The following is a 22,322-nucleotide window of genomic DNA, read 5'->3' as shown; positions in this document are numbered from 1 at the left end:
GTTGATTTCATAAAGTGAAAAAATAAATATGGATTTAAAAAGATCTCTTGAGTGAAGCAATTTATTAAAAGCCTTTCATCAGTGAAAATTAATTTGTTCATATTTAAACTATTTAGGTGAGGGAAAGCACCTGAAGGAGGGGACTGGGGGAGAAGGAACACTCCGTAAAACGACTCCAGCAGTGTAAAGCAGAGAACAGTGCCTATCACCCCAGCGGATCATCGGATTGCCCAATGTTTTGTCTAATATGGCCCTTACGAAATGTTGTTTCCCCTTCAGTTTTATGGCTCGTGCTTGCTAGAAGACTCCTTGATCTGCCAACACACCTTTTTTTTTTTAAGCAGGCTAAACGTAACGGTATTACCTTGTCTTTATTTTCAGAGCCAGACGCTTCAAGTTTGGTTCGGATCACGAAGGGTGTCGACAGCCTCAGGAGGACTCGCTCAAACGTGGCGCCGATCTTTGGGGAAACGATCTCGAAACAGTCTTGGAACCTCAGCGTCTTGTGAGCATCGCATCTGAGCTGCTTCCGAAGTCCTTCCCCTAACTGCAGCACTAGCATGCTGGGATCAAACATCAGGTGGAAGGGAAAAGCGCGGCAGAAGTTGCTGATGCTTATCCTCAGGTCCGAGGGGGACTGGGAAGTGCCTAGAGGAAGTGCTTTTGTGATGTTTGCATTTTCGCGCTCTTTGATGACGAAAGTGAGGCAGCTGCAGTTGCCCGGGTTCGAGTCCTCGGGGCACAACTTGTCGTTTGCAATCGGCTCCACTTCGACTTCCAGTTGGTAGATTTTCCTGGCCGCCGCCTTGACCATACCCACCATGGCGAAACCAACAATCTGATGAGGGTGGAAGTAGTGGAGCATCAGTTTGCCTTCGGGGAGCTCTTTGCATAGGAAAGAAGGGGATTCCGAAGTGGCCTGCCTTCCAAACGAAGTCCTGATGTGCTCCAGCAAAGCGTCAAAGCCATTGAAGAAATCTTGCAAGGTGCCACCCACGGCTCGGAGGACCCGCTCATTCTCGTCAAAGCAGATGTTGAAGAATTCGGCCCCAAATTTCTCCTGCAGTTCTTCAAACTTCAAGCCTGCACAGCAACGGATAGCACATATCAGCAAGAGACCACTGTTGCAAAGCAGTAGTGTTGGGAGGAGGAAAGTGGGCCAATTCAGGGGGCTACTAAGTCAAGTTTGGCAGGAGTGATGAGACCTATGGCCACCTATTGAAGAATATGGCTTTAATGGTTGGTCGGAGACTATGTTCCTTGTAGGTTCTGCAAATGGAAAGGGACAGAGGACCAAGGCCTGAATTCCTTGTCCCTTCAACTGGGCCAGGCCCAGTACATTTTGCTGCCTGAGGTGAAGGACAAGATGGCGCCCTGCCCACATTCCATGTACAGAAGCTGACTGGACTGGCATTTGAATCTGACTTCAATGCACCGGACAGCAACAGGCTAGTTTAAGAGTTAAAGATTTGTGGCACACAGAAACCTAGGAGGGCTACCACCGGTGCCCTCTAATTCCTGTCACACAAAGTGACTGACTCACCCTGCTATTTGTAGGGCTGGACCTGACCAGAAAGTAAACTGATTGCACATTTTGTTATCACAGACACAACGCCCTTCACATATCTCTCTCTCTTTACCAGAGCCACAATCCTAAACCCACTTCACCTGGGAATATGCCCCACTGAATTCAATAGGACTGAGCAGACATGGTTAGGATTGCACTGCAAATTAGCAATTTGGGAAGTCAGGCAGTACTCCATAGGAGACCAGACATGATGAGCTGACCTCCAGTCTATTGTCTTTGTATGTGAGGTGGACCTCAGATGGAGCTATGGTTACATACCAATTGCTAGAGGACCAATGAAGGAGATGAAATCTCCTACCCACCACCCATCTCCTCCTGTAATGCTCAGAGAACTGAGAACAGCGGCTTCCACACTGTCCTCAAGCACTACCCACCTGAAAGACATGCCAGGAAGATGGTGATTAGATAGACGACAGTACCAGCAAGCTATAATTTAAAACAAAAATGTATGCAACCTTTTCAAGCTCTTGTCACAGAAGCTCATGCTTATGATTAAGAAAATGTTCGGAATAGCAAGAGCTGACACTGTCAAATAAGAGACCACTGAATGACAACGTGCACCAAATGTTGTCTGGCTTGGGCAGGCTATTACCTTAAAAGGTGACTGCTAAAGGACAGCCTGCTTTAAGATGACTGCTTTGTCATTTGCAGTCTGAGGAACGGCTCTCTTGAGCATTTGACCCTCCGGTCGCTGCTATCTCTTAGGCTGAACAGCGTCTTCTGTGCTCAGAAGCGGCAAGAAAGGGGAAAAGTAACATAGGAAACTGAAGTTTCCTAGGAACCACCAAATATCTTTCTAGCAATGGCTTTGACATTTGCAAGTGTTCTGCAGGCAGCTTCTTGCCTAACAGGGCAAGGAATGTTGAGAAGGGTTTCCAAAGGTCCAGTCTCCATGGAGACCGTCCCTCCCACTCTCTGTTAATGCCAGCCTTCCTTTCACTTAGCAAGGATATCCAGGATTAGGAAAAAATAAAACTACCTGCCAAACAGCACCGGCCCTCAGTGGCCTTGAGGAAGGCGCATAGTCTCAGAGGTAAAGCCTTTCCTTTGCATGCAGAAGGTCTTGGGCTCAATCCCTGGCAGCTCCAGGTAGACCTTAGAAAGATTCCATGTCTGAAACCCTGGAAAGCTGCTGCCAACCAGTGCAGACAGAACTGAGCTCAATGGACCAACAACGTGAACTGCTTCATTTTGGAGGAAAACGTGGGTGGGGGGCATTTACATTAACCAAGCCTTACGTTCCCGAGCACAATTCAAAGTGCTGGTGCTGACCTTTAAAGCCCTAAACGGCCTCGGTCCAGTATATATGAAGGAGTGTCTCCACCCCCATCGTTCTACCTGGACACTGAGGTCCAGCGGCAAGGGCCTTCTGGCGGGTCCCTCACTGCGAGAAGCCAAGTTACAGGGAACCAGGCAGAGGGCCTTCTCGGTAGTGGCACCCGCCCTGTGGAACGCCCTCCCCTCAGATGTCAAAGAGAACAACCACTACCAGACTTTTAGAAGACATCTGAAGGCAGCCCTGTTTAGGGAAGCTTTTAATGTTTGATGTACTACAGTATTTTAATAGTTTGTTGGAAGCCGCCCAGAGTGTCTGGGGAAGCCCAGCCAGATGGGCGGGGTATAAATAAATTATTATTATTATTAGTAGTAGTAGTAGTAGTAGTCGTCACACAATTATGCACCCATGCATTCAAAGGTGACTGGCACAGGTCTTTCATTGGTTATTTGCATAACTTATTTGCATAAGTTAGGAACATCCACCAATCTGCTAAGAATGTCTCTCTCTCTTTCTTGTCCTCTGGCAAGCAGGAGGCATTGCATAGGTTTCCTTGCAAGTGCAAATTCCCACAGCTTACACCTGGGGCCTTCTGCATGTAATACGGATGACCTACCACTGAGCCATGGCCCTTAAGATGATGGAGAAAACACAATTAGTTGGTTCTGCCTATCATTGGCTCTGGTCCCATCTGCTGCTGATCTCCCAGACTTCCACACAGTACCTGAGAGCATCACTCATCACCAGCCACAACTCTGCCCTGACTTAATGATGTGGACGGGAGTTGATAGGGGTAACAGGCAGAACTATGTCTGGCAATGCATTGGCTCTGATTTAAGAATCCCCTGTGCCACATGTTTATGTAACAGGTTGCAGTTTCCATACGCAACCTGCTGATATTCTCTCCACGCTGAGAGAACGCCATGCAGGAAGGAAGCTTGCAGAACCGACCACAACATCTCCACGCGCCCCCCCCCCCCCGAATCTCCCTAAATAAAACGTTAACAAATAATTATCCAAGAATGAAAACAACAGCAAAAGACCACGTCATTCGTTTATACCAGAATATTTATTTCCTAAGGGCATGAATTAGCTACTTGGTATAAATATTCAGCAGCCCCAATGATATCAATGGAATCCCAATGGAGAAGTAAGAAATGTTGCACAATCTGGATGGCACATTGTCTTCTGAACTTGGGAGAGGAGTGCAATTAAAAAGTTTCATGCCCGCAGGCAAGAAACAATAGGGTAGGGTTGATGTGGGAGGGTGGGAATTATTTGTCCATATCCGCAGGGAGAAAAAGATTATAATCCCAATGCAGTCCCCCAAATGAAGCACTTACAGCATTAATGGCTTCATAAGGCCTTGGAGCAAAGCTATTCCCCAGTAGTTAAAAAATGCACTGCCTTCTCCTCTACCAGGGTTTCCCAAACTTGGGTCTCTAGCTGTTTTTGGACTACAACTCCGATCATCTCTAGCTAGCAGGAACAGTGGTCAGGGATGATGGGAATGGTAGTCCAAAAACACCTGGAGACCCAAGTTTGGGAAACCCTGCCCTATACAAATCAGCCCGTCGAGTGAGGTTATCATATAATGGGAAGGCCAAAGTGGTCCCCCCTCCAGAAGTTGCTGGACTACAACCTCTATCATCTGTGACAATTGGCCATGCTGGATAGGACTGATGGGAGTTGGAGTCCAATGTCATCTGGAGGCTATTACTGCCATAGACCCTTCTATGGTTACTGGGTGACTTTTCTGTGGTGGTCTATGAGTTATAGAACTCCCTCCCCGCACAGGCTCCTGAAAACATCCTTTTTTATCTTTAGATGTCAGGTTAAAGGTAAAGGTAAGGGGACCCCATAACATTTGGTCCAGTCGTGACCGACTCTGGGGTTGTGGCGCTCATCTCGCTTTATTGGCCGAGGAAGCCAGCGTACAACTTCCGGGTCATGTGGCCAGCATGACGAAGCCGCTTCTGGCGAACCAGAGCAGCACACGGAAACGCCGTTTACCTTCCTGCTGGAGCGGTACCTATTTATCTACTTGCACTTTGACGTGCTTTCGAACTGCTAGGTTGGCGGGAGCAGGAACCAAGCAACGGGAGCTCACCCCGTCGCGGGGATTTGAACTGTCAACCTTCTGATCAGCAAGTCCTAGGCTCTACCCTATTGACTAGAACTTTTCGTAATAATAAATCAACCTGCTTTTAGCTGCTTCAAAGGAAGCATCTTGCTGGCTTTGGTTTTTAAGGTTGCTTTGCTTTAATCTGTTGTTGTGGGTATTTTCATGCTGTTAAGCCTCGGAGACCATAATGGTGGAAATGATGGGATATAAGTTTCTTAAATAGGTTTAAAAACACATGGAAGAATCAAGGTGTCCAAGCCTCAGCACCCCCACTTCAAACATAGCACAAAGAAAGTGAAACCATGCTTAACATTGGGAAGGGAAAGGGTAGAAGCATGCTTTCACAAAGATGGTTCCTGATTTAACAAAACACCAGTTTGCAGGAAGTCAATATTACGTCTCCCCTAGACAAGGAATGCTTGTTATTGCAATTATATCTCAGCCTGCAACCTGTACTGGAATTATTTTTAGAGGTTCCATTGTTTTCTCATTCATGTGCTGCTGCCCTAGGGTACTTTTGGAGGAAGTGCAGGATATATATTTAATAAACAAATAATATTTTTTGTAATTTAACATAGTAGCTTAATATCCCCGTAGTCAAATATTTCTATCTCATCCCCGACCCTGTTTCCTAATCCAGGACTTGTTCATGGGATTGACTCCAACTGCAAGCTATGGAGAAAGAGATCCATACATGTGGAAATGTTGCTGGAGACTTTCCCCCACACCTGTTCCTTTACATAATATTTTTTTTTCAATAAATCTCATGACTCAGCCCAGTTAATCTTTTCCAGCGAGCCGCCACAGTGACAACATCCTATGGGCAGGAATGGAAAACATGGGCTATGAAATAGAAGAGGCCAGCTCCTAAGTCACAAACACGTGATAGAAATCTTCAAGGGTCTTTGCAAGACACAACTTGGGGTGGGGAGCTATTTGGTGGTTAAATTCGCACCCTTAAAAATACGCATGCAAGAGGCAAAGATATTAGCAAACAGTGAGAATTTCCTTGCACAGCTTTCGACACACTATAATGTTAAAGTGTGAGAATCACAAAGCACAATTGCGGAGGGGGTGGGGAGAGATGTTTTAGCTGCTTGCAAATTCCTGGAAAGGCACTAAATGAGCAACCTGCCAGGAATTTCTCCCTCAGAAGAGTATGGGTGAGGAACCTGTGGCCCTCTAGAGGTCGCTGTGGCATCTAGAGAGCAGAGACTGTGCAGTTTGGGAGAAGAAAAGTATAGGCACTGGAGAGGACAATAAAAGAGGACGGAGAGGAAGGAAACGGGCCAAGAGACACCCAGGTGAAGAAGGGGCCACACTCAAAGTGAAGCGCAAAAACAGGGTGCCTGGAAGGCAAAAGCAGGAATGTCTGCTTCCAGAACTAGAGAGGGGAACACTTATAAGGGCCTTTAATCACGCAGAATGGAAGACAGACAACAAGGACCGACAGAGCACAGTTAGGATGGAGTGGGAGTGAGCTTTCCACCACCCACAGTAGCAAAATCCCATAGCTTCTAACTGTGAACATTTCCTCAAGGAGAAGCAAAACTCTTTCAGCCCTAGGACGTTTAGAGCACATGTATAAGAATCTGAAGGAGCTTTTTCAGATAAGCTCACCTATTATCTGACCCAAAACTTCTTGACAACGAGCAGCACCATTTACAAGCAGTAGAGTGCATCCAAAAAACTAAATAATCTATCCAGGCTTTGCACCTTGTCAGCAGGAAAACAAGAGTGGGCAGCTATGCCCTGATCCAGCAATGCAATATAGAGCCCCAAAGCATAAAGCCATTGCATGTATACCATGTACATAGTGGGGAATGCTCAGATAGCATCCTTTACCAATCAGGTCTCTTACTCCAATGGCGTGTGTCTGTATGCATCAGGACCCAGTAGATGTTTGGACATCAGGTTTGGGATTTTATTAGTGGGGTCAAATATGTTGGTATACCTTGAAATGTGGGGAGATGACAACTGAGGAGGGTGGATGCTTTTCTGCCCCAATTCTGAGAGGCATCTAGCTAACCACTAACAGTTGGGAACATAACGTTGGACTATAAGGCAATGATTATAGCTGCATGGAAGCAACCAAGCTGAACTCTGCAGAATGGGCCTCCGTGGAAGGGAAAGCTCAGAAAACAAGAAGGGAAACTCAGAAACATGTCTTCTGCTAATGACACAAATGTACACGGTACCGAGTATATTTGCTGTACACTGGAGGATTCCTGAGACATCTTCAGTTTCGTCGTTGCCAGGGTGGTCTGCATAGGAGCACCGGTTGGAGAGATTGTGGAAGTTCTTTTCAGCATCCCTGTAACTAGAAAGAAACACAAAAGTGGTGCATGAAAACAAAACAAAAATAAACTAGGCATCTAGAATGACTGAATGTACAGAAGGACAAGCCTTCTCAGGAAGAATCAGCATGGCTTCTTCAAAGGTTAAGTTCTGCCACGTCCACATTTTGAGTTATTAAAGCATGCCAGATGGGAGTAACCCAGGAACTTTGGACTTCCAAAATATCCCTCCTCAAAGGCTATGTGTAAACTTAGCAGTCAAGGGATAAGAGGAAATGTGCTCTCATTGACTGGCGACTGGCTAAAGGACTGGGAACAGAAAGCAGCAATAAATGATTAGTTAGAGCCACTGCCCAAGGATCTATACCGGGACTGGGGCTATATAAATCTCATAAATGACTAGCAGAGCCTGCAACTTAATGTTGTAGTGCATCCAGTCCTCTAAGAGGACTCCAAACAACCTGGAACAGTAATCTCAGAGTGCTGTTCAGACCTTTTCGAGGAGTTTGAGGAGGAGGGAGGGTAAAAGGACCACTCCCCATGACCTCCCCTTGCTAGCCAATACAGCACTAGGAGGCTTCCAGCTCCAAACACGAGCCCTATATAGTGGGGACGACTGGGGGAGACATGCAATTCTGGAGAGTGGGGAAAATGTGTTTTCACGTCCCTCTTCTTGAAACATAACTGTGGAATGAGTGTGTACGAGGGAGCTTCTTAAAACTCACGGCACACATGCTCCCCCAACCTTACTCTCCCACTTTTTAGGCTTCTCCCCCTCCTGCTCTCAACCGCAAATTTAATAAATAATACTCCCACAATTTACCTGACCTGGTTTCTTTAGACCTTTGTATTCTCTCCCTCCCTCCCTCCCTCCCTCCCTCCCACCAAACGCTCAATTGCTACCAGCATTCTGTAAGCAAAAGGTTCGTGATAGACAGTTTCGGGGGTTTTCAGATAAGCATCTTTTAATTTACAAGCTTACAGAATTTTGCATAGCTATGGAACCTTTGTTTTGAATGGCCCCGTTTTGCTCCAAATTTGACCCCCCTGAACCCGCTACTAGATTGAATCACCTACAGTCAGAAGCAAGTGAGATGGTCAAGCTTGTGGGGGGGAAACATACCAAATGGTTCAGGAAGGGGAGAGAAAAAGGGGTGGAGTTCTGCAGGCAGCACAGACACACACACACTCCCTGTCTCAAGCCTTGAGTCTTAGGAACACAAGCTTTAATGGAAGAGCAGCTCTTTTGCCAGAAGTTTTCCACTCCCTTTCTCCCACATCTGTTCTATATTCTGCATCAAGCTATGAGTAAGGATGCACAGGCGACTCCCCAAGTAATAGCTCGCTCTCTCTCCCTCCCACTCTTCCCCGAGGGGTTCTCCAGACGCGCCAGCCTTATTAACACCAAGGACAGCGCTGCAGCTCAGCTTGACAAAAGAGGCTATGTGATGCACAAGGGCGACTCCCTAAAGCATAGAGAGTTTCAGAAGCCTGGGATGAATTATTTTGCACCTAGACGTACACCTGATCCGACTTGTACAGCATGCCAAAGCTGCCAGGGCACCCAGGTAATTACATAAGAGCCCATGGCAGCAGTTGGCATTTGCCCCTTGTTACTGCTGCTTAACCCATCTTGGCAGAGGCTTCATCCAAACTATATAGGAAAGGTACAGTGGCCAATATAAACAAGGCGTAGGCAGTTACTCAGGGTTGTTAAGGGTAAATCTCTGGACCATATATAATCTGATGCTGCTACTTGGATCCATTTTTAAACTGGGGGTGGGGCGGGCGGCAGAGTACTGTTTCTATATATGGGTACAAACTATCAGCTTTTATGGGCTTGCCAGTCTTATTGTAAAGGCAGTCAAGCCTGGATAGCTCAGTTGGTTAGAGCATGATGCTGATAATGCAAAGGTTGCAGGTTCGATCCCCGCATGGGACAGCAGCATATTGCTGCATTGCAGGGGGTTGGACTAGATGACCCTCAGGGTACCTTCCAACTCTACAAATTCTATGATTCTAAGGCGATATATGCTTAGCAATTGCTCTAGCATCCCATGGATTTGGTACAATTGCATCAACAATGTGTACTTCAGGCCCCTGGGAATAACATTCAGCTTAGAGGGCCAGACAAAGGCGGCAGGTGTCGTCCTCTGATCTGACCTGCGGCACTTGCGGTTTTCCAGGCGCCACACAATATTCATGCTCCTCATTCGTGAGGAGTCACTCCTTCTGGAACTCCGCATCTAATGGCATGGGGCAGTTGCTTTCGCTGTGCTTCTTTGAGGCTGGCTGCAAACTTTCCTATTTCAACAAGCGTATCCAGACACATGGGGCCGTTAGCCAACAAAACAGACCCACTAGCAAAAGAAATTCCATTTGCGCAACAGAACTTCCCCTCTCTATTCTCTCCGTGTGCCCCCACACTCTCCCCAGATCTGCTCTGTGTAAGAACAACGGCCCCTCTAAGTCCAGCATCCTGTTCTCTCAGTGGCCAACCAGATCTATGAGAAGCCTGGAAGAAAGGACATGAGGGAAACAGCATTCTTCCTACTGGACAAGACGGACCCAGCTCCTGATGACTCCAGGGGCGGGGGCAATGCAAAAGGCACTGTGGAACAGGGCTGGGCGATCTCTGGCTTTCAACATTGCTCTATACCGAATCACCAGCTAAACATTGCAATATATCAATATACCACAATGTCTGAAATAAGGATGGAGCTGTGTAAAGGCATTGGCTGGCTTCGCGGGTTTCCCCCGCATCGTGATTTTTGCCAGCGCCTGCTCTTGCGATTCGCTGCCCCCCTTGCATAAGCCAGGGGAGAGCTGATCTGGCAGAGTTAAGAGGGGCTGCAGGAATCGAGAGAGAGAAATTTGGGCTTCACGGTTTTCCCCACGTTGTGATTTCTGCATAGCACATATCATGATATATCGCCAGGTCAAAAATTATGAAACTGGTATCCAGTGGCGGAGAGCAGGCCCCTGCCCTGGGGGTATGGCATGTGTCCTGGGGGCATGGCACTCCGCCTGAGGGGCGTGGTGCCCAGCACGGGCAGGGGGCAGCCATGATGGCACCCCACCGCGATCGCGCTGCCGGGGGCGGTGCGTTCCCCCTGCACTCCTGTTCCTCCACCACCGCCGGTATCACGATGTAAACTTCAAGCTGGTTTTGGACATATATTGATATACCACCCAGCCGTACTGTGGTACAGGTCTGAAGAGGAAGGAGGGGCTTGAGGCTCTCACCATAGACAAGGGTGAGGTGGGAAAGCAGGCTGAGGGCCCCCACCCCACTCCCCAGGATCCTCATTATCAGGCACCCCCAAGTCTGGCAAAGACCTCCCCATCTCACTAGAGACCTTTCCCCAGTTCCCCGGCAAATCATCCATCTGCATTGTGCTGATTCGGCCAGCTATCAGTATCAGACTCATCCCACTATCAGAAGCAGTACTGGGAAACACAAGCAGGAGAGTGCTGTGGTCCTCTTTGTGGACTTTCCAGAAGCCTTCACAATTAGCCACTGTGGAAACAGAATGCTGGACGAGAAAGGACTTTTCCAAAGAAAAAGTATTATCATAAACATAGTTTACTGTATTGCTACAACACCATTCCGCTTCACTCTTTCGGCTATCAACACAGTTTTTCCTTTCCTTTCTAACAACACAGTGTTACTCACGTATGTAAAGCATTAACTGGAGTAGCACATTCTTTCTAGCAAGGACTAGGTGATGTATTCCTACATTTAGCACAATAGAAAGGCAGTCTGGCCGAGGTCTGAAATCATTTCCACAAGGCAAATATATCTGAACTGTTTATAAATAAACCATTACATGATTCATTCTACAGAAAGGTCATAGGACTGTATTTACACTCTGCTAAAAAGAAAATCAGAATCCTGAATGGGGGGGATCAAACTACCTTTTCCTTTTTAAAACAAAAATAATAATCCTGTCCCCAGAATTAGTTATGTTATTTGGTGCTGATTTCTTTATTGATGACTTCTGCAAATACTCCAAGAAGTGCGCAACATTAGCATTTAAAACAAAACATTACATTACAATGCAATACAATTCACAAGCCACATACAGTTTCTCCATAAAATAGTCCCAAAATAATAAAAACTAAATGTTTTTTAAAAAACCTGTTAAGAGCTCAGTCCATATCTTTCCCTTCCCATGCTGTTGAGTGTAGACACAGCATTTCTTTGAGCCAGTAGTACAAAGCTTTCCCCGACTTCTGAAATAAGTAGAGCTACTTCTCCCAAAACCGGGAAGTAGCGCCACAAAGGCCTTTTTATTTTTATTTTTTTGGCTGGAACTCACCGGAACTCAGTTCTGGCACCTATCAAAGTGGGCGCCGTCACCATTATAAGAGAACAAGGAAGGTGTTCATGGTGTATTCCAACACCTCTTTTTCTAGAAAAAATCTAGTTCCACATATTCCTGAGGGGATCCAAATTCACCCCTAGCTGAGTCTTAAATCCCATTCTGTTTCTTACAATGCATCCCATACTGAGGGCTCATACATACGTCTGTTTGTCCCGTGATTTCTAGGAACTGCTTTCCCCAGGAAAACCCACTCTTTACCGAATCTAATAGGGTTTTCTGCCCTATTAATTTAAGTTTAACGTTTGTTACGTTAATGTTTGTGGTGATTCAATGGTAGACAGCAGATTTCCCCAGGGAAAGGGGTGGGACAAAAAAAAAACACCACCTCTCGAACCCATTCCTTAGAAATCATGGGACAAAGAGAAGCGTGAATGATCCCTAAGAGAAATTCCATGGCTGTGGACAAAACTGAATCAGTAGCTTACATCAAATAAATGGATCTTTCTGCATTGAGAAGGAGAAAAAGCTAGCGTGGGCCAAGCAGTTGTGGGCATCCGAATTATATGAACAGCAGCACCACAGCCATTTGAGAATTGGTGTAACAAGCTAGCAATGAAGAAGACACCTGGGGAAGGGCCATAGCTCAGTGGCAAAGTGTCTGCTTTGTATGTCAGAGGTCCCAGGTTCAATCCCCAAGGTCTCCAAGTAAGGGCAACTTCCTATGCGCCTATGAGGTGTTCATGTTAGCAAACATCATAGAATCATAATGTCACTTGCTTCTTATTGTCACCACCATCTATCTATCCACTCCCCGTTTTTTGAGAAATGAGCTCTACTTACCCAATAACTTGATGCTCGTAATGTTGCAGGGTCCTCTGGAGAGTCTGCCTTATGGTCTGAGGCTACAAAATAAACAAAGAAAGAATGGTTTTGTTTCTTTATTAAAAAAAAGTTATTAGCAGTTCGTCAGCCAGCCTAGCGCTCAGCACGATGTCTGGAGGTGACTACTGATTTTATCGCTTAATCTAATGTATGGTGTGTTTCTTTCCCAATTACACTTTTTCTCTCTCTCCTCACACATCTGCTGTGCTTCCCCCAGAGAAACGGGAAGAAAGCAGCCCAGAAGTAGCAAGCTGTTTTCGTTCTACAAACACATCAATATTTCAAGGCTCTTCCCTGATATTTTAGTCCTCTGTTAAATCAGCAGTGGTTTCTTTAGCCAGCGCTGCTTAATACAAAAAGCAGCAAACAGAAAACACAATGGGCCCATTCACAAGTCGCAGCGCATCATAAACCATAGCTTATCGTGCACAACTGACTCAGGCACACTTCCCTCCTCTCCACTCGTGCCGAGAGCAATAAACACACAATCCCCTGGCTTAGTGTTACATCTTAACCAGAGATCATGGTTTGTTTCATGTACAACAAACCATAATCTGCAGCCCAAATTTGTTCTTGATCATGGCAGAGACATAGCGTTCAAACATAATACTAAGACGGGAATTATGGTTTGTTTTCTCCTGGTGAGGAGAAGAGTGGGCATGATTCACTCATGAGCAGTACGCCACATGATAGCTTCCAGCAGCCGATCGGAAGCCACGTCGGATGTTTGGCTTCCAAAAAATGTTCGCAAACCAGAACACTCACTTCCAGGTTTGCGATGTTTGGGAGCCAATTTGTTCAACAACTAAGGAGTTCAACTACCAAGGTATGACTGTACAGTAGTACCTCGGGTTACATACGCTTCAGGTTACATAAGCTTCAGGTTACAGACTCCGCTAACCCAGAAATAATGCTTCAGGTTAAGAACTTTGCTTCAGGATGAGAACAGAAATCATGCTCCGGTGGCGCGGCAGCAGCAGGAGGCCCCATTAGCTAAAGGTTAAGAACAGTGCTTCAGGTTAAGAAGAGTTTCAGGTTAAGTACAGACCTCCGGAACGAATTAAGTACTTAACCTGAGGTACCACTGTATTTCTTACCCACCCTTCACTGTAAGATCCCAGCGCAGGTTAGAAAAATGCAATAAAAAATTCTGAAAACAAACTGCTACAATTACTTTTTTTAAAAAAAAAAACATTCATAAGGGATCAAAACAGTACAAATGTGAGGACCACAAAACAAAATACCTCAAAGGCCAACTTAAAAAGGTGTATCATCAGCTTATGGTGGCAGCTGTACAGTACACTGAATATGATAGACCCAGCTCTGTGGAGCCAGTCACAGGGAAAGCCCTCTCCTGGGCCGCTATTCCCCCCCACTTTGAGTGGGGAACTACCAAGAGGGCCCGCTTTGCTGATCTTATCACCCAAGAAGGTGGGTAGGGATTAAAACAGTCTTGTATGCATAAGGTTTATATGCCGCCCAACTTCCAATGTCATCAGGCCAACTCACAATTTAAAAATCAATAGAAAACAAATAGAGTGGTACCTCAGTTTAAGAACAGTCCTGTTTATGAACGATTCGGTTTACAAACTCTGAAAACAGGAAGTAGTGTCCCGATTTGCAAACTTTACCTCGGTCTAAGAACGGAATCTGAATGGTGGAAGGCCTCATTAGGGGAAGTGCGCCTCGGTTTAAGAACAGTTTCGGTTTATGAACGGACTTCCAGAACGGATTAAGTTTGTAAACCGAGGTACCACTGTATTATCAAGTAGAACAAGCAATACGCAAGTTGCGCCAGCAGAAAAAATGAGTGTAAAACCAGCATAAAACGACAAAGAAATGCAAGAGCAATAAAGAAACAACACTAAAAAACAAGAAGGAAAACATAACTAGGAGACAGTGACAGACAAAGGCAGAAGAAAAAGGCTGGAATGGATCTGTAGCTTCTGCCTGCATCTGTCACTGGAACCAGTCTCCTGCTTTCTGCCATTGCTGGAGCCAATCACCCAAGTGTCACTTGCAGTTCCATTCCAGCCTTGTTCTTCCGCCTGCATCTCTCTCTGCTTCATTCCTCCTTCCTTCCGCCTTCATCTCTCCCCATCAATGCTTCCCCGAGTCATGGCAGCCGAGGGAGCTAGGGTTGCCACCTCGTACTGTCTCCTCAATGCAATACCTGTAGGAGTTCTTATATGACAGCGATCATTCATTTGGCATCCATCTTGATTTGCTAGCAGGATGTTTACAAACCTTTCTTCATCCCACACTTTTCAATGCATTTCCCTGTCACTTTCCAAATTGCAAAAAAGTCCCATTCTTTTTTCAAGTGGATTTGTTGAGCTGGAGCGACAGACCACTTTAACCTACTTTAATTGTGCAAACCTAAATTTCCAGGCATGTGCCTGAATCCCTCCTGCAAAATAGTGACAGTCTGAAGGCGCTTTAATTTCGCATGGCACAGTTGATGTGTGTGTTTGAGCCTGCAAATGCGTGGATAAAATGGTTGCTATTTATTGCAAAAACAAAACTGGGAAGATTGCTCACATATTACTTAATTTTGATAAATGTGGCTTTAAGACACACATTAAGAATATCAGCTTGGCAATAGTGATCCCTGCGTGGACTCCAAATTGCAGAGGTGAATATAAATCGCTTTTAATTACGTGTACTTCGATGAGGGACCTTGAACGTCAGCTGTATTTTAGGTCTCGAACGCTGAGTTCAGTCATCTTTCCCCTGTCCTGTCAATATGCAAGAAAAGGAAGGCCATCATGCCAAGTCAATTTAATAAAAATTGTGATAAATCACAGTTCAATTATTCTCGCTGCAACGGCAGCACAAACGAAAGATCTATACAATGCCCAATATCGGCCGTAAGTAGAAGGCACAACTTGTAGGAGCCTTCTTCTAACAGCAGGAGCTAGCAATTTACCTGGCCTTTTGCATTTAGATGTGCAGCTCAGCGTAGACTTGAAAAACAAAGAAGGGAAATAGGGTTAAGCCTTTGAACAGGTTTGGGATTGTTGGTTTTTTTTTAAAAAAATCAAGTTGGCAATTACATCTGCTCTCAGCAGGAGTCAAATTTAGTGTCTCAGGAAAGCATTTAAAAATCCGATGTGCTCTAGCAAAATAAAAGAAAATAATCAACAGAAGCTCTATCTAAATGAGACCACACATAAGGAAGCAGCTTCCTCCCATTTGGAGAAGCAGGTGTTTAAAACCTAAGGACCTGATGGAGCAGAAATTCTCTTCAGATGCTGCTGGGGGGGGATGGGGGAAGGTCAATTGAGCAGCTCCACAGCACCAATTTTTGCTGAGAAGAAAGGGATGAAAGAAGAACACAGTGTTCATCTCCCAGGAATTAAACTCTTTCTCCATTGACTTTTATCTTGAAACCTGAGGTCAATTTGACCAGTTGCCAGATTTTGCACAATTAAAATGAAACAAAGAAAAACTGGCAACTCTATAAAGACAATACGTGATTAAATTACGCAAACAGTAACCTGTCTCTTTTTTTAAAAGCATCTGTTTCGCTTTGCATTATTTACCAGCGTCAAGTGCTCTTAACCTGTCTACGTCCCTATCTTTTTGTGACTATTATTATTCATTGAATTTATCTTCATTTGCATTACTTTCATCATACGATTCCTATTCACAGATACCTGCAGTTACAGGAAAACAGAAAGCCAGGACAAAAATGTTTTCTGCAGCTGTGAGGTTTCGTGGAATAAAAAGCTGTCCTGTCTGAAGCGAAGCATTTTAGAAACATGTCCTTTCTCACTTGTGGTAAAGACTACAGGCCCTATCTGCCTTAGGTGTTTAAAGCAGTGTCATACCACATTGAACACCATGGCATTCCTCAAAGAATATTGGGGACTATAGTCTGTTAAGAGGGCTGAGAGTTTTTAGAAGATCCGTGTTCCTCTCATGGTGTTACAACTGCCAGAGTAGCTTAACAATCGCAGGGGTAATCGTAGCTCTGTGAGGGGAATATGGTCATGTACCACAATACATGACTGGTGACCGTGAGCCAAATCCACCCTGGTTGATCGCAATTAGAGCATCAAAATTAGGAAACTACTTTTGGTATCATATATTTTGGACGCCTCATTACATAGAGCGCCTCCGGCAGTGACTTTGCAGTCTAACCTCCAAGTTCATTATCTCGTGAGGATATGTGACACTTACACCAAAGGCACAACTGTGTGTTATCACTGTGGTAAATGGACAACAGCTAACTGGTAAAATTTAATCCAGATTCTCAGCCACACACATTTAGGAAAGAAAAACAACAAAAAGAATCCCAGGTCTTATTTAAGAAACGGCATGCACCTCCCAGTGTTTCAAACCATGCCGATTCTGCCTCAGGAGAACTTTTCTCATGAGCCTCATGGAGGACTTCTTGTTCTAAACACTTGCTAATTTTGTAATGATAACATTGGTATAGTTGTTGTGAGGTTATTGTGTGTGTTTGTGTTTACAGTGGTACCTCTGGATGCGAAAGGGATCACATCTGCGTCACCGCGTCTGCGCATGCACGCGACGTCATCTTGAGCGTCTGCGCGTGCGCGAGCTGCAAAACCCGGAAGTAACACGTTCCGTTACTTTCGGGTCGCCGCGGAGGACAACCCAAAAACGCTCAACCTGAAGCAACTTTAACCCGAGGTATGACTGTATTTCTTTTTCTAAAAAAACACAATATTTACTGCTGCTTTGCAACTTAACTTAATCTAGAGTGGGTCCTTTGGATCTCTTTCCTACTCCCTAGTAAAATATCTTCCCTACCCCAGGAGTTATCAGGGGGCAGGCCCAGTCCTACCATTAGGCACAGAAAAGGAACTGCTTCAGGCAGCAGGTGTCCCTCCCAACAGTCTCCCTAAGCCGTTAAACCTGCTCTGCACCTCTTAAGAGTAGAGTGCAGGATGCTGTTCCAAGGATGGTGCTAAAATAAGATTCAACTACCAATCCAGTTTATTGAGGGGGTGAAGGAGGAACACCGTATTATCCTTTGCTTCAGGCAGCAAAATGTGTCGGGCCCAATAAGGTGAAAGATAGGGGACTCTTAATGAAGCCTACAAGCCTCAGCTTCCAATCCCCCCGCCCCACTTTTGCTAAAGTATGCCTCCATGAAGACTTCTAGAGGCAAGGGGATGACGTCCCCTCTGCCCTTATGGTAATTTGGGCATTTTGCCTCTCCTTCTGAAACAGCATATCCAGCAAGTATGTTAGAAGGGCTTGCCAATGGGCTTCATCTCCAGGGTTCCCGGCCTCTGGAAATCAAGGACAAGAACGCTAGCCTTATGCCTGAGCTACTCACTTTCCATAGACTGCCCTTTACGAAAATGTAGAATGTGAAGCTACTGTTAGAATTCCTGCTCCATGATTGCAGTCATGGGATTTTTGTCTTTCACATGACGGTATATGTTTTGACTCCACAGAGTGGGAAGTGATGGAAACAGGATGTTTGTGTTACTGTGTTCCGTGAAGTGGAACTATTGTCCTTTGTTCTTTGTCTCTTTGCTGTCTGAGGCTTGAGAGAGAGGGAGTCATGTTGCAGTGCTCCGTGTGTGTTTATATGTAAATAAAGTAGATTAGCCAAAATGCTGAGTTGCTGGGGTCTGTCACGAAAAGCTACGAAAACTCTGCGGATCCCTAAGTGTGCCGGTGTCGGTTGGCATCGGTTGCTGTGATGTTCGGACAGAAGAAAGCTCTTGAAGCTCCCAAACAAATAACCAGGAGGGAGAGAACATGCCAGTCGGGCATGTGTCTCTATCAGGGTCCTACTCAAGTGTAGGCTGAACTCCTGACAGCTACACCTTCCTCTTGAGATTAAGAGCTGTTTAGACATGCAAGTGTATTACCTCTAAAAGCAGGGGGGCGGGATGCAGATGAAGATCACTGAATAAAGCAAATATTTAAAAGCACCAATGTCACAGGTTACATCTGAGCCGAAAGGAAGTCTGTTGAGTTTGGAAATCCAGAGCCTAGACATGCCGCCCATCTCTGACAGAGTCCTACTACATCTTGGGGAAGAGGTTCCATCTAAACCTAATAGGATCCTCCCCTCTTTTCTCAGTGAGAAGCTAAGTGACTTCTAGCAGAGCCATTAAGGCACTTCAACTGTCATGCACTTATGAAGTGCATGCTTAAAATGTCTAAAGTGCACCAAAGTTAAAGATCTGAAGAGCACAACGATGCCTGCCAGATGAGCGACTTGGCGAGTATAACTGGCCCAAAATATAAGAAAAGGGAAACTTAAAAGTCCTGAGAATAACTGGCAATCACCAGGAAATGCTTTTCATCTTCAGTCTGGGCTTAAGTGGCCAGGCCTACAACCCTAGAGAGCAGTGGGGAGGCTGGTTGGTTAGGCTGAATAGCACACTAGTCTGTGTTGCCCTTGTAAAGGTAAAGGGACCCCTGACCGTTAGGTCCAGTTGTGACCGACTCTGGGGTTGCGCGCTCATCTTGCTCTATAGGCCTAGGGAGCTGGCGTTTGTTTGCAGACAGCTTCTGGGTCATGTGGCCAGCATGACTAAGCCGCTTCTGGCAAACCAGAGCAGCGCACGGAAACACCGTTTACCTTCCTGCCGGAGCGGTATCTACTTGTACTTTGATGTGCTTTCGAACTGCTAGGTTGGCAGGAGCAGGAACCGAACAACAGGAGCTCACCCCGTCGTGGGGATTTGAAGCGCCGACCTTCTGATCAGCAAGTCCTAGGCTCTGTGGTTTAACCCACAGCGCCACCCACGTCCCTTGTTGCCCCTGCAGAACTCAGCAAAGAGATGGGTGCAGGTAAAATTCAAATCAATGGGTTCAGTCATTGGCTTTTGCTCCATCTCCCTGCCTTCCACCCTCCCTGTACTAGTACATAAAGCCCCAAATGACCTGGTGGTGCAAGTACCTTTAAAGGCACCTTCCCCAATATCAACAATTTCTGACCCTACAATCATCGGCTGAGGCCTTGTTAGTGGTGAAGCCATTGAGGGCTGCCCAACTGCGCCTGATCCATAATGGGGCCTTTTCAGTGGTGGCTCCACATTCGCAGGATGCCTTCCCCAATGAGATATGTCTGACTCAATCATCATTAACTTTCAGGAGGAATTTGAAAAACGTTCCTGCTTACCACGAGGCTGGAGAATGCTGTTCCTGGCAACCCAGTGATCACTGGATTCGATAATGTTTTTTAACTACAATTGCTTTTAGAACGTTTTAACTGTTTTGGAATGTTTTTACTTTGTTTTTAAACTGCGTGTTTGTCTGCCGCCCTGGCCTCCTTGGAGAAGGAAGGGCAAGGTATAAATTCAATTAATAGTCATACTGAGCACCAGGCACCACTGCTAGAGAACCATAGCTCATGCACAGCTGGAACGGATTCTGAAAATGGAAAGGCATCGAGATGGAAAGAGGATACAGTCCCTACCAGAGAAGAATGGCAAACAAAGCTGATGGACTATGCTGAAATGGCAAAGCTGACTGGAAAACTCAGCAACCAAGAGGACAAAAACTTTATAAAAGAATGGGAAAAATTTATAACTTATCTAAGAGACTGCTGTAAGCAGATGGAAACATTAGCAGGATTTTGATTTCACTTGTAGTGTTTCATGGAAAATATGGATTTGATATAATAGTTAGAGTTTGAAGAAGATGCAGTTTTAAATAATTACAATGGGACTCCAGGGAGGGGGGAGGAGTCCTGAGATTCAGAGGAATCTCTTTATATGATATGTAATTGATTTTTTAAAAATAATTTTGCATCACAAAAAACAAATAAAAAGTATTTGAAAAATGGAAATGGAAATCTTGGTGGTTTCACCATGCCCTCAGCTGCAGTAAAAGCAGTGCCCTGACTGTCTAGATTGCTGAACATTAGCTGTGTTCTGTAAAGAATGAATAGCCCCAACAGTGCCAATGTGGTTTTTTAAAAAACAACAACACATGAAACAACAGATCATAGCAATTTCAAATACTTGTCATAGCACTAAAGTTAAATACAGAAGGACTCTGATGTCACAAGTAACACTAAGTAAAGCTGAAATTCCAAAATGACTTGTGAAGGTTTGAGAAATGGTGCGCTTAATGGTCTCTGCCAACGTATCAAATATAGATACACCACAGTGCAGTGAATGATTCGCACTAGACTAATCTGTTGCAGAAATGTGTCCAGCAAGGCTAGATTCTAAGTTCTCTGATACAATTTCTTGAAATTCAGGCAAGTTATACGCAGAGCTATTTTTCTAGTAAAAGATGTGCCAGAACTCACCATGAACACCTCCCACATTCTCTTTGAATAGCAATGGCGCTCACCTGAGAGGTGCCAGAACTGAGTACCTGTGAGTTCCGGGTAAAAAGAAGTCTTGGTTAGAAGAAAGCTAAGAGCAAGGCCTCAGCTTTTAAAAAATAAAATAAAATTTGCATCTTAGGTGAATAGATACTTTTTACAGTTGTGACCACTCAGCTCTGTCCCTGCAACTGTCAAAACCTACTAAAGGTTAAAAAAGGTAAAGGACTCCTGGACAGTTAAGTCCAGTCAAATGCGACTCTGGGGTTCTGGCGCTCATCTCATTCAGGCTGAGGGAGCCAATGTTTGTCCACAGACAGCTTTCCAGGTCACGTGGCCAGCATGACAAAACCGCTTCTGGCGCGACGGAACACCGTGACGGAAGCCAAAGCGCATGGAAACACTATTTATCTTCCTGCCGCAGCGGTACCTATTTATCTACTTGCACCGGCATGCTTTCATACCTGAAGGAGCGTCTCCACCCCCATCTTTCTGCCCGGACACTGAGGTATAGCACCAAGGGCCTTTTGACGGTTCCCTCACTGTGAGAAGCCAAGTTTCAAGGAACAAGACAGCGGGCCTCTTGGAAGTGGCACCAGCCCTGTGGAACGCCCTCCCACCAGATGTCAAAGAGAAGAACAACTACCAGACTTTTAGAAGACATCTGAAGGCAGCCCTCTTTAGGGAAGCTTTTAATGTTTAACAGACTCCTGTATTTTAATACTTTGTTGGAAGCCACCCAGAGTGGCTGGCGAAACCCAGCCAGATGGGCGGGGTATAAATAATAAAAGTATTATTATTATTATTATTATTATTATTATTATTATTATTATTATTATTATTATTATTATTATTATTATTTCAAACTGCTAGGTTGTCAGAAGCTGGGACAGAGCAACGGGAGCTCACTTCGTTACGGGGATTCGAACCACCAACCTTTCGATGGGCAAGCCCAAGAGGCTCAGTGGTTTACACCACAGGGCCACCCGCATCCCAAACTACTGGGCCCCACAGTGCAAATCCACCCCAATGCCATGAGTATTTTGGGGAAGTGATTTCCAGACAGTTGAATGGAAGTCAAAAGAAGATAAATGCTCTGTGATTCAGATCATGTGCTGCTTAGTGCCTAGACAAATATAGTTGGAAATAGCCCTTTACCAGCTCATTGTCCCTTCCTATAACTGTCAGAAATAAAATATACGATACTAACCAAGGAAATATGCACAAATTAGCATGATTTGCATCACTTCTGCCAGTGTGGTTGGGGATGTAGGGGCTTGTTATTATCTTTATTATGATCTGCAGTATTTACAGCACATTCTTCATTAAATATTTTCAACTGCAGAGCAAGTGGGGAAAGCAATAAAAATAAACAGAGAGAAACAGCAATATACAAACATTGCAAAATCATATAAACAGGTCCAAATAAACAACAAATTAACAACGCCATCAATAAAGCAAACAAAATCACAGTGGAAAAAAATATTTTATTTTTAAAAGCTATGCTCCAACCTGGGGCTGAAAAATACACTAAAATTCTAAACATACAGT

General features: G+C 45.1%; 1 protein-coding gene across 6 annotated transcripts in view; it reads right to left on the bottom strand.

The window, feature by feature from the left end:
* GUCY1A2 (guanylate cyclase 1 soluble subunit alpha 2) overlaps positions 1–22,322 on the bottom strand; it is a 503,968-nt gene that overhangs the window by 468,949 nt on the left and 12,697 nt on the right. For 5 of the 6 annotated variants that reach the window (XR_014008981.1, XR_014008982.1, XR_014008983.1 and 2 more), the window contains exons 2-4: positions 12,455–12,516; positions 7,188–7,309; positions 365–1,083 (exon numbers count right to left, since the gene is read on the bottom strand). Coding sequence is in view for 2 of the 6 variants with exons in the window: in XM_081197649.1 (XP_081053775.1) it covers positions 365–1,083; positions 7,188–7,309; positions 12,455–12,516 (903 nt within the window). In the remaining 4 variants the exon portion in view is untranslated. Of the gene's footprint in view, positions 1–364; positions 1,084–7,187; positions 7,310–12,454; positions 12,517–20,753; positions 20,810–22,322 lie in introns of those variants that run through there. The other variant, XM_081197650.1, reaches the window with a different exon arrangement.

This window comes from Podarcis bocagei (assembly GCF_964188305.1).
Source record: "Podarcis bocagei genome assembly, chromosome: 6".
Lineage (NCBI taxonomy): Eukaryota > Metazoa > Chordata > Lepidosauria > Squamata > Lacertidae > Podarcis > Podarcis bocagei.
This window is presented reverse-complemented; position numbering and strand designations above follow the sequence as displayed.